The sequence below is a fragment of the Ruditapes philippinarum genome, unplaced genomic scaffold, assembly GCF_026571515.1.
Source record: "Ruditapes philippinarum isolate M1 unplaced genomic scaffold, ASM2657151v2 ctg2498_1_1_1_1, whole genome shotgun sequence".
In the NCBI taxonomy this organism is placed as follows: Eukaryota; Metazoa; Mollusca; class Bivalvia; order Venerida; family Veneridae; genus Ruditapes; species Ruditapes philippinarum.
The window spans coordinates 108,608-126,774 of NW_026857998.1; the positions used below are offsets into that span (position 1 = coordinate 108,608).

Here is an 18,167-nt window from a genome sequence, read left to right on the forward strand (position 1 = left end):
ACAATATGGATTTCTGAGGCACAATGTGCCTTTAATAAAAAAATATTATATATAGTATGTTTTTGTCATATTATTATTATTATTATTATTATTTATGTGAATTTTTGTATCACATGTGTAGATCCATATTCTATATATATTGTTTTGTACATGGCTGTATTAATGTAGCAATGTTTTAATTGAAACATTCTGTTTTTATTTGACAAAGTATTATTATTCCGTTTAGAACGTTGCGTAATTTGTTATTTTATAAGCGTCAATTTTTTTCTAAAGAAGAGAATATGTCGAAAGCTAAAGAAAATCGGTTTTTTTATTGAACTGATTATATGTTTATTATATCTATAGGATCATTTTATTTTGATTAATAAAGTAACTACATGTATATGTACATGTTTTGTTCACGACTTTAATTATAGATTAAAGCTTATTAGTACCTATTTGAAAAATTATATTGGTCAGGCGCGGTTTTGTTCTGAGTCCCGCCGTCAAAAACCATGTATAATGATCATGCGTGAGTGTAATGTTTTATTTTCAGATCGAAGTATGGAGTAACAACAGTCTATTTAAATATACAGATAACGGCATAAGTTCAGGATCGTACGATGAAGATAAAATATCACCTTATATACCATAACCATCTATATCATTACCAGAAACTGTACAAAATATTAACTATGGATAAATGGATATTTAGAATTTTGCTTTATATAGTCACAAGTTTATTTCGTGAGTAGTCATTACAAATGTTTTCATTAATTTGCAGCACTGACCAAACAAGTTTGTTGTAAACAAAAAAATCAAATAATACTTTCCAGTCTTAAACAATCTTAATATTTCAATCAAAATTCCAACACAAAACATGTTTTGTTTTGAACTCTACAAAATTTAAAGGTTTATTTGGGTCTTGTAGTCTACAAGGATTGTTTGTGTTGTATTCTACAAGGATTGTTTGTCCTGTATTTGTTTGTGTTGTATTCTACAAGGATTGTTTGTCCTGTATTTGTTTGTCTTGTATTCTACAAGGATTGTTTGTCCTGTATTTGTTTGTCTTGTATTCTACAAGGATTGTTTGTTCTGTATTTGTTTGTCTTGTATTCTACAAGGATTGTTTGTCCTGTATTTGTTTGTCTTGTATTCTACAAGGAGTGTTTGTCCTGTATTTGTTTGTCTTGTATTCTACAAGGATTGTTTGTCTTGTATTTGTTTGTCTTGTATTCTACAAGGATTGTTTGTCTTGTATTTGTTTGTCTTGTATTCTACAAGGATTGTTTGTCCTGTATTTGTTTGTCTTATATATTCTACAAGGATTGTTTGTCTTGTATTTGTTTGTCTTGTATTCTACAAGGATTGTTTGTCCTGTATTTGTTTGTCTTGTATTCTACAAGGATTGTTTGTCCTGTATTTGTTTGTCTTATATATTCTACAAGGATTGTTTGTCTTGTATTTGTTTGTCTTGTATTCTACAAGGATTGTTTGTCCTGTATTTGTTTGTCTTATATTCTACAAGGATTGTTTGTCCTGTATTTGTTTGTCTTGTATTCTACAAGGATTGTTTGTCCTGTATTTGTTTGTCTTGTATTCTACAAGGGTTGTTCGTCCTGTTTGTGTTTGTCTTGTATTCTACAAGGATTGTTTGTCGTGTATTTGTTTGTCTTGTATTCTACAAGGATTGTTTGTCGTGTATTTGTTTGTCTTGTATTCTACAAGGATTGTTTGTCTTGTATTTGTTTGTCCTGTATTCTACAAGGATTGTTTGTCGTGTATTTGTTTGTCTTGTATTCTACAAGGATTGTTTGTCGTGTATTTGTTTGTCTTGTATTCTACAAGGCTGGTTTGTCGTGTATTTGTTTGTCTTGTATTCTACAAGGATTGTTTGTCGTGTATTTGTTTGTCTTGTATTCTACAAGGATTGTTTGTCGTGTATTTGTTTGTCTTGTATTCTACAGGGACTGTTTGTCCTGTATTTGTTTGTCTTGTATTCTACAAGGATTGTTTGTCCTGTATTTGTTTGTCTTGTATTCTACAAGGATTGTTTGTCCTGTATTTGTTTGTCTTGTATTCTACAAGGATTGTTTGTCGTGTATTTGTTTGTCTTGTATTCTACAAGGATTGTTTGTCCTGTATTTGTTTGTCTTGTATTCTACAAGGATTGTTTGTCGTGTATTTGTTTGTCTTGTATTCTACAAGGATTGTTTGTCGTGTATTTGTTTGTCCTGTATTCTACAAGGACTGTTTGTCGTGTATTTGTTTGTCCTGTATTCTACAAGGACTGTTTGTCGTGTATTTGTTTGTCTTGTATTCTACAAGGACTGTTTGTCGTGTATTTGTTTGTCTTGTATTTTACAAGGATTGTTTGTCGTGCATTTTTTTGTCTTGTATTCTACAAGAATTGTTTGTCGTGCATTTGTTTGTCTTGTATTCTACAAGGATTGTTTGTCGTGTATTTGTTTGTCTTGTATTCTACAAGGATTGTTTGTCGTGTATTTGTTTGTCTTGTAATCTACAAGGATTGTTTGTCGTGTATTTGTTTGTCTTGTATTCTACAAGGACTGTTTGTCGTGTATTTGTTTGTCTTGTATTCTACAAGGACTGTTTGTCGTGTATTTGTTTGTCCTGTATTCTACAAGGACTGTTTGTCGTGTATTTGTTTGTCCTGTATTCTACAAGGACTGTTTGTCGTGTATTTGTTTGTCCTGTATTCTACAAGGACTGTTTGTCGTGTATTTGTTTGTCTTGTATTCTACAAGGATTGTTTGTCGTGTATTTGTTTGTCTTGTATTCTACAAGGATTGTTTTGTCGTGTATTTGTTTGTCTTGTATTCTACAAGAATTGTTTGTCGTGTATTTGTTTGTCTTGTATTCTACAAGGATTGTTTGTCGTGTATTTGTTTGTCTTGTATTCTACAAGGATTGTTTGTCGTGTATTTGTTTGTCTTGTATTCTACAAGGATTGTTTGTCTTGTATTTGTTTGTCTTGTATTCTACAAGGACTGTTTGTCGTGTATTTGTTTGTCTTGTATTCTACAAGGATTGTTTGTCGTGTATTTGTTTGTCTTGTATTCTACAAGGATTGTTTGTCTTGTATTTGTTTGTCTTGTATTCTACAAGGATTGTTTGTCGTGTATTTGTTTGTCTTGTAATCTACAAGGATTGTTTGTCGTGTATTTGTTTGTCTTGTATTCTACAAGGATTGTTTGTCTTGTATTTGTTTGTCTTGTATTCTACAAGGATTGTTTGTCCTGTATTTGTTTGTCTTGTATTCTACAAGGATTGTTTGTCATGTATTTGTTTGTGTTGTATTCTACAAGGATTGTTTGTCGTGTATTTGTTTGTCTTGTATTCTACAAGGATTGTGTCGTGTATTTGTTTGTCTTGTATTCTGCAAGGATTGTTTGTCCTGTATTTGTTTGTCTTGTATTCTACAAGGATTGTTTATCCTGTATTTGTTTGTCTTGTATTCTACAATGATAAAGTTCTTATTCTCTTTATCCAAAATAAAACTGCACAATTAAAAAAATTAAAGATTATGGAACTTGTGATTTAATATTGACTATGGATAAATGTAAATGGATATTGATAAAATATCTAAATTGACATAATTTATCAAAAAGTGATCAACTGAGATCCCCAAAGCAAGTTAGCAAGTACAGAAATTATGGAAATTATCATGTTAAATAGTTTATAATGCATGTACATTAATATTTTAGGGACATCCAGTGGATTTATCGTCGGTATAGATTCTACAAGCAGTAAATATCGTTGTCCAGATTCTGTTGCTCACGGTAAATACTTACATACCTTCCAGGAAAAATGTTACGAGTTTGTCATATACGAAGGAAAGTACTGGAAAGATGCAAGGCAAGTATTTCTAATTAAAACCCGACCTCTTGTTAAATTAATCTCTTTGTGTAGTCTAAAAATAAAAAAAACTCTGGTCATTATGTTATTATACTCTGATGATTTTGTGAGAAAGATTTTAAAGAAATAAAAGAATGAAGAAAAAGCAAAATATAAAATTGCACTTGTTTTTATTTTTGGGGGGTGGGGTGGGAAGGGTAGTTGTCCATTGTCAATCACATGTACCTTTAGGACGTTTTCGGGAGTTTTCATATCAACATTTAGGCAGAATAAATACTGCTTAATAGAATTTCTTTTAAACTTGGCATATTGTTAGAATATGAAACAGACTGGCTTAGAAAGTTTTTGGACCTGACAGGGCAGGCACACATACATTTTGTATTGAGTCTTCAGTCTGATTTACAGAAATGACTGTACGAGAAAGGGAGGGGATCTTGTTGTAGTGGACGATGCTGCTATACAAACATTCCTGGTCAATACCCTGAAATCATTGGGCAGCACTAAGGACGGGCTTTGGATGGGACTGACAGATATACGCCACGAATTACACTGGGAATGGGTCAATGGTAAGTTAAAGCATTTAAGAAAATAAAATTTAATGTCTATGACCCACTGTCATTCCTGATTAAAATACAATGTATCTGTTAATCTGTTGTTGTTTGTTGTTGTTTTACCTTTGTCTGATTAACTGCCTTACAACAACTTAATATTCTAAAAAAAAAGATAATTGAGTATCTTACGAAAATAATATTGAAAGTATAACGGCAGATGAAGAGAACAACAAACTGGTTATTAATATATCATTCGTCATAATAAAAAATCATGAAATTTTATCAAATCAGAAATCAAATATATCCTGTACAAACCTTAACTTGACTGGAATCATTCAATGAAAGTACTGGTTGGATAGACATAGATAAATAAACCCGTCACTTGTTAAATATTTTTGATATTACTTTGTTTTTCAACAAACACGCACGTGGCCACCTATAGCGAGTAGGACAGGGTGTGACGTGAAATCAGTATAAATTACAAATAAATTATAAATAAAAATAAAAGAATTGTATTCTACAAAATAAATAAAGTATTTTAGAATGCATATCATCAGCAATATTTGTACCAAGTTTATACATCCATGTGTTCACAAAACTCTTGATTATCTAAATATTAAGAAAGCTATGATATTCTTTTAAAATTATCAAATAGTGAAGTGTAAAGACGGTAATTCAGTAATCATAGATTATTCATTAATCATTATTGAGATAGACATTGTTCATATTTCAGGAGAACCATTGCAAGGATATAACAATTGGGCGCACCTTCAAGGGGGTGCTAACTTTTTACACCTTACACAGGACTGTGCTCAAATTCGAATGGACGATAATGGACTTTGGCATGATAGAGAATGTCATCTTTGGCCAAATAAGTTCTCTTACATTTGTGAATATGGTAAGGATCAATTTCATTAACAATAATAGGTTAAAGGCTTTATATATTGGTAGTGAGGTACTTGACATTAATGATTTAATGAATTTTGTTTCCTGTTTTAGAGATGTCTACACCTTTAACACAAAAGACGTCGACACTTTCAACTCCACTATCAACAACAGTGTTCGGATATGAAACAACTACCTCCTCCACCAAATTATCTACGTCGGCGTCTGTATCGTTTTCCTCAAAATTACCTACCACATGGCATAGATCAACTTCCTCAAAATTACCTAACTCGGCGTTAATATCGACTTCATCAATATATTTTACCGAGAGAGCTTCGTTACATACATCGACGAGCATATTGATGACAAAAATTAGTACTGGTATCAACGCCTCCGGCAAAACGATTAAATCACAGGAAATCATGAACACTACTTCCGACGCTGAGAAAACATTTGAACATTTGACTGAACCAACAACGAATACGAACAAAGGTGCCTTACACCATCCCTCCAGTCCAATATCGGGCTCTTCACAAGTATCTACCACTATAATTACACAGAAGCCAATAATTTGTTCGGAGTTAAACTGTGTTGTGTCGTGTCCTAATGGTTATTCCGGTGTATATGTTGGACTTGACGGCTGTATCAACTGTAGATGTAACTAAATTATTATTCTCATAATACAATGTACTTTTCTTTATGGACAGACTCAATAAAATCGTGCAATCGTCCAGATTTTTTTTGGTGTTTGACTTGAGTGTATTTAACGATGTAAAGATTGCATGGGGTCATGCTTTATAATCATTGTCTGTTTTATAATTTTCAAACCCTGTAGTGACTTCGATTGTTGAGAAAATGTCTAGGACTCAGCCGAAACACTTTATAATATATATTCAGTGTATGTATATTCAGTCACGAACCTAATGGTGTTAACCTTACATACAAACCCTTATTTGATTATTTCTTTGGACAAGGCGCAGGACGTGAAGTACTTGCATACGTGGTTCAAGCGAGCAAAATGCAACTACCGAGTCATAAATATTAATAAGGCCCGCACGTATTTTCTCCATGTACGATGGTTTGAATGTTATTTTTGAAATTTTTAAATGTGCTCATTCCCTATGGCAATGTCTATAACACACTCGGGTCTAAGTTTCAGGTGACTAACTTCTGATTTGACGAAGATTTGACAAGTGACTTTTCTGGTCGGGTTTTCTACTTTAAGTTTTGAAGTTCATCAAACAAGACTGTATTATACAATTATTGACTAGTGAGCCATTGAATATGGCTATCGCCTCGGTCAATATGTCATCTGCCGGTGAATATCACATCATATTCAATGGCTCACTAATCAATAATAGTTTTATTATATGAATAGGTTAAGAATTTAAAAAAGCACATAAAAATACAACCTTATATACATGTACAAATTTTGCCTCGTTGAAGCGCGGGAAAAAGAAGCACGTGTTAGGCATACATAATTAGTTCAAGTTTATACTCATCATTGTGCTGTAGCCTTTAAGTATAATAGTAAAGTAATGATATTTTAATCGAGAAATATGCCCAAAAGAAAACCGCAACACTAATTTTTTAATTAACACGCGTAATTAACAGTTTACGGTGGTCATTAAATACGAGTCTCAATCTATTTTTAGACTGGGAAAATCCAATTCAGCCAGTGAATATGATTTTATAAAAAGTTGTGTTGACTACTGTTTGGACCAATGAGATTGCAGCTATATTTAGATCATATAATAAAACTGTTTAAATTTGCATGCCTCAAATAAAGTTAAAATATACAGAAATATATTGTTCGTTATAAAGTTATAGCCCGTTTCAAAAGTATAATCAGACAACTTGTCGGTGATTTTAAAATAAATAGAACGCTATGATATTATTATTATTATTATAGTGAACTGCACATGATTTGTATTTTGGTCTGATTGATATTAATTAGAAATTTAATATCAGTAGCATTTATGCCTACGATTTTATCTCTTAGAGCTTTACTAAGCTATTGTCAATCAGTATATATAAAATTATAAAGATAAATCTTCTTCCGGTTCCTCTGCTTGGACTCCTGTTTATAACCATATTTATGTTTAGTTTTGCCTTAGAAGGGATTATTTTTGGTATGCCAAACTTGATTTTTAATCCTCATTTGTATCACTTTCGACGGGAAATATTTTCGGCAATTTCACCATACTATCATATTTTCGCGATTTGGCATCTTTCGACTCAGTGCGAAACATCAATATAGCATAACCTAGCTACATGTTTGTGTTCTCTTTAAACGAAAAAAGTATATATTCTGTGTGCAAAATAAAAACGCTATGCATAGATGAATATCACTATATGATACAGTACAGGAAGCGTACAACCGTAACATACAATGATTCAGATAGTATGTTTAAAGATAGTCAAGTTTAAAGAGTGTAGGCCTACATAATTAGTGTGTTATACAAGATGAAGGAAGTTACTTTATGTTCATGGTTTCTGTGTTTTATGTTGTTGGCATCTTCTGTTGAAGGTAAGTGATTTAATTTGTATTTTAAAATTGATTATTTACATAACAGGTTTGCATTAAACTGCAATTATTCGACATAAATAAAAAAAAACTGAATTTTTTAATTTTATACATTGATGACATAGATTCCACGTATGTTTTTTTTCTTCTTTTTTCTTTTTCAAATCATAAATTTATTTAAATAAGGTAAATGAAATCAAAGATAAACAACACACTAAACAATAGTTGTGTTAAACGACTTAAAAACAAATGTTTTAATTTTTAATTATTTAGACCAAAATATTGATTAAAGTTTTTGTATTAATGAAGTGCATTACATGTACACGTGCCAACAGTCGTATAAATGGTAGTTTATTTCAAATATGCATTCAGGCCACCAGCTCATGCACATGAATACATAAATAGCATATTGTACAATATTGATTAAAGTTTTTGTATTAATGAAGTGCATTAATTACATGTACCCGTGCCAACAGTCGTATTTAATGGTAGTTTATTTCAAATATGCATTCAGGCTACCATCCCATGCACATGAATACATAAATAGCATATTGTACAAATCGTAATGTATACAAATCGTATTATAAAATTATCTTTCTAGGTCTTCAATGTCCATCATGCACATACCTGACATCAGACGCTGATATACCTGCCTTAGTTAGAACTGCAATAGATACTGTACTAAACTTATTCCAAGAGCCCAAATGTGCAGGAGAATTAAAAGGACCAGTACCTGAGGTAGAATTAGAATCTGTATAGTTTATCTTTTGTTTGTTCCACAAGATTTGATTGTTATTCAATATTTTCAAATCTACATGTACTTTATATTTGTAAATTCAAATGTTTTGTGAACGTATCAGCCGTCATTGAAATAAAGTCAGTGATTAGGTGCAACGAGAGCTTTAAACGACAGGATATTCTTGAAGCTTTTAGCAGAAATAGTATTACTAAATGAATGTAAGATGACCTGGTACCGGATCTAGTGACATTACATAACTGGTTTTACAATTATCTTCGTCAAACTCTTTCATATGGGATGAGACCAAATTTAACCAGAGGGAAATCATGGCCTGAGATCTATTTCTAGGAAGAGTCATAATTTAAAAGAAGGTCATAATGTCATTTTAGACAGGGTCATTTTTGGAGAGGTGCAGGACTGCCGACGAACATTTTTATATGCATTATAAAACATTTGTTGAACTCATGCAGGAGTTCAACAAATGTTTTAAAATACATGTAGTTATTACTTTGACACACACATTTTATATGTATTTTTTAAGTGTCGTCCAGTTTGATTTTTTGTTTGTTAATTTTGAATTTGACAATATTAAAATTTCTATTTTAACATTTTGGTAGCCAACAATTTAAGATGAGAGCACTTATTAGAAAATTGTAGGTCCCAATATATGTCGACTTGTCATGTAATGGAAGGTCAATATTCGTTAAATCCAGTCATATTTGTGGTAGTTCAAGTATCAGTCTATTGTTTAACAAGGAGCGGAAACAAACTATTACAAATTAGCGTAAATAATGACGTGTAAATTGACAATACCATCAGTGACTTTCTGCTTAATGTAATATTTATGCAGCCATGGAAAGTACTATCCAAATTATTTAGAACACTACTTGTATGTCTTTTGTACGCCAGAAGATTCTTCGGGGCGTACGTGTTAGGGTAGGGTGTTGTTTGTCCGTTTGTCCGTAGACAAATGATTTCCGTAGGATAACTTTATATTGTTTTAATATTTGGCATGTAAGTATGTTATATCAAAACACAGGTAAAGTTTAATTTTCGCTGAAGTGACCTTATTATTGAGAGTGTTATTCAAAAGTAGTCAAATCTGTTACTTTCGATGTTTGGATGCGAATTTTTCATTATTACTGAATAAATTGAAAATATTTTGGTGTCTATTTGGCGGCAATCGATATTTCAAGCGCCTTCGTTGTGAAAAGACTCTTATACAAATTGTGCGTTTTCAATGGCTTTACTCAAAATTAAAAACATCTACATATCTAGTGTTTACGGTGGTATTTGTAAATATATTACACAATTTAAAAAAATGCTAGAATCAAATATCATTTTGCTAGTGGAAAGATAAAACACTAGCAATTATAGCAAGTGGCCAAAAATTTCTATTCAACCATTGTTAGGTTATCTACATGTTTGCATTCGGGGTTGTATCATTGTTCCATTAGAAGATTATACAAATGCATGTATCATTTATATAACTGTGTAAATGAATAGTGTTCACAGTCAGAAGTTTTTCAATTTTAATTTGTTTTATATCCTTATATGGTAAATATGAATTTTGAGATGGGAAATTTGAAATACATGTAAATGTTTTGAACTATAGTTTTTATGAAGTCAAAATTAAATGAGATAAGTTTAATTGTCTTCCATTGCTAATGCGCATATTTTTTTTCTTTACATATCATTATTTGTGCAATAAATATAAAATAAAAGGGTGGCCTAGTTGTTAAGGTGTCTGTCTCTCAACCCGTTGATCATGGGTTCGAGCCCTAATTGGGTCATCACGACCATGTTTCTTCATACGACACAAGTACTGGTTGGTTCCAGGAAGCAGACTTGAAAGTGATTAATATAAGTTGCAAGAACCTGTTTCGCAATCGAGCTTAAATGAATATGTTTAAACAAAAGCATATAAATGGTATATTTTCCGTGATACCTTCTTTAGATTTTTAATCGGGCGTATATTGCCTCGCATCAACGGAAATTTGTTAAAGAAATCAAAGATCAAAAAGTTCAAAAAGTTCTCGGCCCGATATACTTCTAGCCACTACACTGACATTTACACACGATACGTCGATACCGATATCTTATTGAAGATTACTGACCGAGTTACACGCGGTTTTACACAGATTAAGTAACATAAAACACACTTTGATCAGTAGAGGGGTGTGTCATTTAGACCAAATGGAGAAAGTTGAAATCAGAGCCGTCATTAAGTACCTCTGTAAGAAAGGGATGTCCCCCAAGGAAATCCATGAAGACTTCATGGATACACTTGGGAAGGAGTCCCCTTCCTATAGCACTGTGAAAAAATGGGCTGCTGAATTTAAGAGGGGCAGGGAGAGCATTGGAGATGATGAGCGGCCTGGACGACCAAAAGATGCCACCAACAATGAAACTGCCGAAGCTGTGCACTATCTGGTCATGTGCGACAGAAGGCGAGACTTGCGAAGCATTGTACCTGGATCATAACTTTTTTAGTTTATGGTGTATTGTCTTCATACTTGGCCACAACAACCATTGGGACAAGACCTTTCAGTAGACCACACTAACCTTGATATTCATCCATAAATGACCTTGACCTTCAAGGTCAAAAGTCCAAATTTCGCTTGTTCTTGCTGTTATTGGCTGTAACATTGTTATTTTTGAATGGATTGTCTTCAAACTTGAACATAATAATCTTCAAGGATATCCCTTAAAAAATAACCAGACAGACCTTGACCTTCACTCATAAATGACCTTGACTTTGAAGGTCAAATTATTGAAATTTTCATTTTTTTGGCTATTATTGGCTGTAACTTTGTTATTTTTTGAATGGATTGTCTTCGAACTTGGACATAATAATCTTCAAGGATAGCCCTTGAAAATAACCAGACAGACCTTCAGACCTTGACCTTTACTCATAAATGACCTTGACTTTGAAGGTCAAATTATTAAAAATTTCATTTTTTTTTGGCTATAATTGGCTGTAAAGTAAGTCTCTGACTACCGGAAGTACATCGGGTCAAGAACTTTTTGATCAATCCTCCTAAAGCAATGATCATTTTAAATTGTTGATATCTAATCAAATAGTGTTTCCAATTACTGTACATACTGAGTAAAAACAAACTGTTGAAGGAGGAACACGAGCAGTCTCAGTGTTTGATGTTGGTGTTGATGTTAAAGGCGTGAGCGACATGTGTTCGTGAGACTATGTGATAGACACAATATTTAGTTTCATGGAAGTATTTGTGTTTTTGTAGATAAAGGAAGAGACTTGTGAGGAGACAAGTGGACAAGTAGCAAGATGTAGTTACTACAAAGGTTCTGTCACTATCACAATACCGCTACCTTTAGTTCCAGATATCAGTGAGTCCCTTGTAATTGTAAAACATTTTACATTACCTTAAAATGATATTGATAATTCTATATATTCTTTTATTGATGGTTCTAACAAGATTTGAACCGCTTGAGAGATATTTATGATGCTTATCTAAATTGAAAAATGTGCATAACCTTTATTTCAGACTGATGTGTTTGTGTTTTTGAAACCGCTTTTTTAAAATGATATGTGGTCTTATTTTAGAGGCACCGTTTTAAGATAAATGTCCAGGGTTTTTATTAGACCCCTACAGGTTTAACCGAAGGGGACTGAAGGTTTTCCCTCCTTCCGTCTGTCTGAGCTGACATTTGGATACTTATGTGGCTACAAGAACACTTGTACTTTTTTTTTATGTCATTCGTTCCGAAAGCTTTTATGTGGCTAATTTCTGGCTAATTTCCTGTACATGGTCAAAACGAACAGTTTCAGTTTTTATTGAACCAAGGCATATAATATGCAACTGGTTATAACAACAAACAAACAGAAAAATAACAGTCAAAAATCACTAATATCACAATATAAGAATACAATTATGACTAGCTAAATAAACAAAAAAGGAGATCATATTGTTCATTTCAAGTACTGAATTCAATACAACATGTATTTTATATTGTAACAAATGGGAATGGAGAATGAGTAGTATTTACAAAACCTGGATCCCGTGAATGCTCCAAAGGTACTAAAAATATTTCATGAAACTTAGAGTATGGATTGGTGGCAGATTATGCACATCTTTTTAGCACGACTATATTGGGTATATAAAGAGCTGGAGCTGTCCTACTCAGCGCGAGCGCGTCCAGATTTTTTATTAAAGTTTTTGCACAGTAAAATCTTATTTACTATTTCTTTCTTAGTTCTTAGATATCTACTCCAAAATTCAAATATATATTCCTTTTGATAAGCTTCACAACACTTAAAGCAACATTTCCAGAATTATCTTCCCTTGAACTTAACTAGAACTCCGCGAGTCGGATATGTCGCCTTGTGAACAGTATTGCTGTCACTTAGGCATTTTCTTCTTAAATATAGGTTATAAATAACAATTTACAATGTACATGTACCTTTTACTTTTGTGGCATTTGAACTGATTGTAACAATGTTAAATTAGGATTAATAAAACTGTCACATTATCAAAAATAAAAATACCATGGAAAAGTTTTAAGCACTGCACTTCAGGTCAATGAAAAAAGATTACATACCAAATTTGGAGTCAATCAAACTAATAGTGACCAAGTTATGCTCTGGACAAGCCTATATTAAGAAAGAAAATTAACAAAGGGCAAAAACCTAAAAAAAATCATGAAGTGCAGAGTACAAGTTCTTGTGCACTGCACTTCTTCTCAATGAGATCTATCATCCTACATAGTTCTTATAGTTAAGGAGAAATGGCCCGGACAAAAATAAAGTATGAAAATTAACAAAGGGCAATAACTCAAATATAAAGAAGTGCAGAGTAACGATTGTTGTGCACTGCACTTCGGGTCATTAAAAGAAGCATGCATACCAGGTTTGAAGTCAATCAGACTTATACATGTAGTGACTGATTTATGCTCCGGACAAACTTAAGGGGACGCCGATAAAGACAATGACGCCGATGCCGCCAACAAAAGTAAGACATGTATGTCGCCTTTTTCAAGGCGACACAAAAATGGGATTCTTTACTCTAAATTCTTTATTTCTTAAACTTGAAATATAATTATGTTCCTTATCATCACCCACATCATATGTGGCAAGGTTCATAACATAGAAAAAAGGATTCATTAATTGGCATTTCTTCTATCTCTTTACTGAAATAAATTGCACACATGTATGCGAGTACAGAAAGATGTTATTGATAATATCTAAGATATTTTATTTCCTCCGATTTTTGCGACGGACGCGCCCTCAGGCGCGTTCAGAGCTAAGTCATCTACACATGGGATTTCGTTGGCTACAATCGCGCAATGTGTCCTAAACCGATTTACAGCCCAAGAAATAGTACATGAATTTGATCCTTCAAAACTCCCATACTTTGTCTGGATATCTTAATGTCTTCCATATTTAGCCTTTTAAATTTCAAATTAAGTTATCCAAGTTAAAATATGAACGTATATTATTTGTAAAACGTTGTAGTCCCGTAGTATTATTGCACAATATGCAAATTACTGCTGAAACGATTTACCGCTGTCGAAAAAGTAGGACAGCAAATTATACTACAATAAAGGTGTAACCTCTGAGTTCCAAGACATTATTAGTAGGAAATAAATATTTCTACATTATACAAAACATTATTATTAACAAATCAAAAGTTTTTCGTGACTCTAGGATAACCCGCGCATTAATAAAAGAAGAACTATTTTCGTGACTCATACCGCGGGTTTAGCTGAATATTCAGCAGTTATTAATATATTAGATACAGTACAACGGTTAGTATAAATATCTATTTTTGAAAATGCATGTAAGAAGAGAGTTTTTCAACACTTTACCGCAATGTAGTATTTCATGGTAAGGAAGTTATAATATCAGTTCTACTTCCGATTCTTGTGGTTTGTTTACATATTTTTCTAGGTCATGATATGAGTTAACCTTCGCTATTCTAAAAATAGATTCTGCTTCACCTGTTCTGATTTTTGGACAGGCGATTAGGAAGTACACATTATACATGTAATTAATAAACCAGCGGATTACATGCAATACTTTTAGAAATTCTATACAATTGTAAGAAGCAAACAAGTTGATAATGGAATTTAGTGTGAAATTGAAAAGGACAACTAAACACTGTAGTGCTTAAGTGACATTTAAATTAAAATAAAAACGATGTGCTCTGGCCTCTACCAGTTTACCTTGTAAATAAAAAAATCTAAAAAATACACTATTAATTGCTGATGATTTTAACCAAATTTTTTTTAATGAGACATATCCAAGAGAAATGAAAATACAAATGACTTATATTTCATTGTCTATATGCCCACTATGATATAACACGAAGCAATTCTAAATAGCATTCTCAAATGTATAATGTATTATGTTTGAAGTTTATTTGCCTGGATTTATTCTAGAAATATTTCGTTGACAGTTTTTTTTCTATTACATATCATTTCTCAGAATAAATCGATAAGGACACTAATATACAAGTTTGACCAGAGTTTTAGGCATAAATTTAATTCTGTATTTAAGTGCTTGAAAGTAGAAAATCTGAATTATATCAGTTTCGGACGCAAAATATATTGCTCTACAAATCTCGAACTTGTATGGAACAAATTTTCTCTGTTATATATTTTGTGTTTTGTTTTTGTTTTGTTTTTTTTCCTAAAAGAAGCCTTAATGTCTCTCCGGTTGCATGTCCGTCGCATTCAGTGCTGCAGCACTTTGATTTAATTAAGTTCCTTCATTAACATCATTTATTGATAATATACTATTCATACTTTGGTTTATTTGTAGATGTACCTTTACAGATGTATCAGAGAGGTTGTTACCATTCCAAACCTGCAAACGTCCCTTCTAACGGCTGTCATAACAGGGACAATATAAACGAAGATAAAACTGTCATTAAACAAATTCTTGATAAAGCTTCGTCAACATTTGAGAGTTATGATGTGGCTAAGTTTACAGGGGAAATGTGTCTATGTACAGACACATACTGCAGGGATACGTCCGCCGCCAATCAACGTGCACCATTCAATATCTTACTGTTGTTGGCATGTGTACTTATTTATCTTGTTTTTGCAATATAATAACAACACGTGATTGATCACTGTTGATGACTTTTTCACTGTATTATATTATCTTATAAATGTGTAAAAATAACCATTCTATGTATAATGATATAAATCACACAAAATATTTATAACAAAGATTTTGTAAGTCACAGCGCGAAGGATTTTCAAATTCTGAGTTGATGCTCCAATGTAAATGTCTGTTATTTGTTTAGGACAATGGAGTGTTTATCTGAATCAGCAGAAATTTTACAAATTTTGACGCCTGAAGTGCCTCATTTATGCTTCTAGTTCGTATACCTGCATATATACACACCCACTACTGTGATTAGTATGTCTTCTTTCTTTGTTATCTCTTTTGTTGTGGGGATAATTTAATTCAGGATAATGGTTCAAGCATTTTCCCCAACAATAAAGATCTAGTGGTTAATTTCTTATTTGGTCACATTATAGTATTCCATTGTTTTCGTATTGCAGTATATTGACGGAAATTAACTTGAAACTATTTTAAAAAAACTTTATTTTCTTTCATTTATATTATGACTTGTACAAAGTTTAAATCTATTGTCCGGAATGCATGAGTAATTGTCTAGCATGAATGACTGTTGCATGTATATTCTTGTAAACATGTTCTTTAATCATACTTTTATAAACTATACAGTTTTATCATGCTGTAGATAACCTATTTCACATGAATATCTTTTGTTATTGTGATATTACAAACCACGGCTTTCATTATAATTAAAGCCGGGTACAAACATATCTCAAATAAACATGGTTTGTTACATAATTTGCACCCCAATAAATGTATAATTTTAGCAGTGTTAAATCGTCTTATGATACTCTAAATAGATGATTTTGAATGCGTTTTTGGATCATTGAATTAGTAAGTTCCACATATTTTCTTATATCTATTATAAATATTAAATCACGTTTTATGCACTGTATACGAAGATTCTTTTGTCAGAATCGAATGCATTATTCAGGATCTTTCAAATTTGACTACAAGATCCTGAATTAATGCGTTAATGCAGTAATGTTCAAGTGAATGACTTAAATTCACCATCACATCCATAAACTATTCTAAATCTTATGGTTATAATTTAAATTACACCTGATTGTTAATAAAGTTGTTGAATACTGATAAAATCTATTCTTTTGTTATTGATTTTTGCCCACGCAGAATGTGCATGCGCGAAATGCTACATCCGTTTCTATGGAAATATCGTATTGTAAAAAGGTCTGTATGTCTCTGTTTCCAGAAAGCAACTAATTGGATTTTTTTTTACCAGATCAAGCACTAAATGATATTAATAAATGACCCTTTAATCTAAGGGGTGTTTTCTTCTTGAGATTGTTTAACAATCATTTATTCATACAATCTTGGATCCGTATCCCATGTAAAATCTATGTAATGTGTCGAGTTTATACATACATCGAACACTTTGTCAACATTCCTGTAATGTTTTATCACTTAATGATTCCATTGGCATTCTGGTGTATTTCTTAAACTTTCTGGAACACAATAGCGCTTAAACAATTGCATAACGTCAACTTGTTCTATATTAGCGAAATTTGAACTCACAACACCGACGGTAAAATTATTCGTTGTATGAAAATCTAGAAATGTTTAGTAATAATATAAATTTGTTGTGCATAGTGAAAATCTATGTAGTTGCTGGAACAAAATTATTGCTCTACTATATTATAGACTGTTGATTTTACAGGTAAATAACATGAACAGTATTTAAGTCTGATTCATAAACCATTAAAGTTAGTCTTATTGTAAACATAACATAGCCATCATGAAAACAGTAACAAAAAGATCATTTCCTATTGCAAATGACACATTTGTTCAAGCTTCACATATAGTGCTGTCACTCCCTGCAATTTTAAACACAGGAAGGCATATTATTACCTTTGGAAGTTAGATGGATTATCTTCCCAAGAACTCAATATCCCTTGTCAATGAGTAATAGATGGAATAGTCAAATGACACACAGTAAATGCTTTTAAATTCGTTGTATTTAGCTATATGCAAATTTTATAAGTTTATAGCTCACACAGCCATTGTGACCTGCTAGCAGAAACTTTGACAAGCTCTCGCTATCAGGAGGTATTATTTTATCTAAATATATCAACAACAAGAAACGTCGCAATGCGACGAAAACCAGGTTTTCAACGACCAAGTTTTGATGTGACAGCAATCAATAGGTCAAATTGCACTGAAGTTATTGAGAAGAAGCTGAAAATTCTATTGTAAGCAAATGACCTTGACTTTGCTCCAAGATATCTAAGTGGCAGTCCAAAGCTGCCACACAACAAGTTTGGTGTCAAAAGGTCAAAGCAAACTCAAAGTTATTATGTGAAAACTGAATACATGTACATTAACCTTGATAGCAATTAAAAGCTGCCCCTTGATATAAGCTACCCATACATCAAGTTTGGTGTCAATAGGCCAAAGCAAACTCAAGTTATTGAGCGGAAACTGAAATTCTTTTCTTAGTAACATAGTAACAGTGACCTTGTTAACAGATAC

The 18,167-nt window shown here is 32.3% G+C and overlaps 1 protein-coding gene across 1 annotated transcript; it reads left to right on the top strand.

Moving 5' to 3' along the window:
* The first annotated feature begins 540 nt into the window (after positions 1 to 540).
* Positions 541 to 16,777, top strand: LOC132751720 (uncharacterized). Its single transcript, XM_060741934.1, has 8 exons — positions 541 to 726; positions 3,708 to 3,858; positions 4,264 to 4,424; positions 5,143 to 5,307; positions 5,409 to 7,824; positions 8,423 to 8,559; positions 11,815 to 11,920; positions 15,354 to 16,777. The coding sequence occupies exons 1-5, from the start codon at positions 603 to 605 to the stop codon at positions 5,957 to 5,959; spliced, it is 1,152 nt and encodes a 383-aa protein (XP_060597917.1). The 5' UTR covers positions 541 to 602; the 3' UTR covers positions 5,960 to 7,824; positions 8,423 to 8,559; positions 11,815 to 11,920; positions 15,354 to 16,777.
* The last annotated feature ends 1,390 nt before the right edge of the window (positions 16,778 to 18,167 follow it).

Excerpts from the sequence above, each read along its gene's own strand:
- LOC132751720 (XM_060741934.1), top strand. The coding sequence starts at position 603 with ATGAAGATAAAATATCACCTTATATACCATAACCATCTATATCATTAC. Across the intron at positions 727-3,707 it reads TATAGTCACAAGTTTATTTC|GGACATCCAGTGGATTTATC; the intron begins GTGAGTAGTCAT and ends TTAATATTTTAG. Across the intron at positions 3,859-4,263 it reads AAGTACTGGAAAGATGCAAG|AAATGACTGTACGAGAAAGG; the intron begins GCAAGTATTTCT and ends TCTGATTTACAG.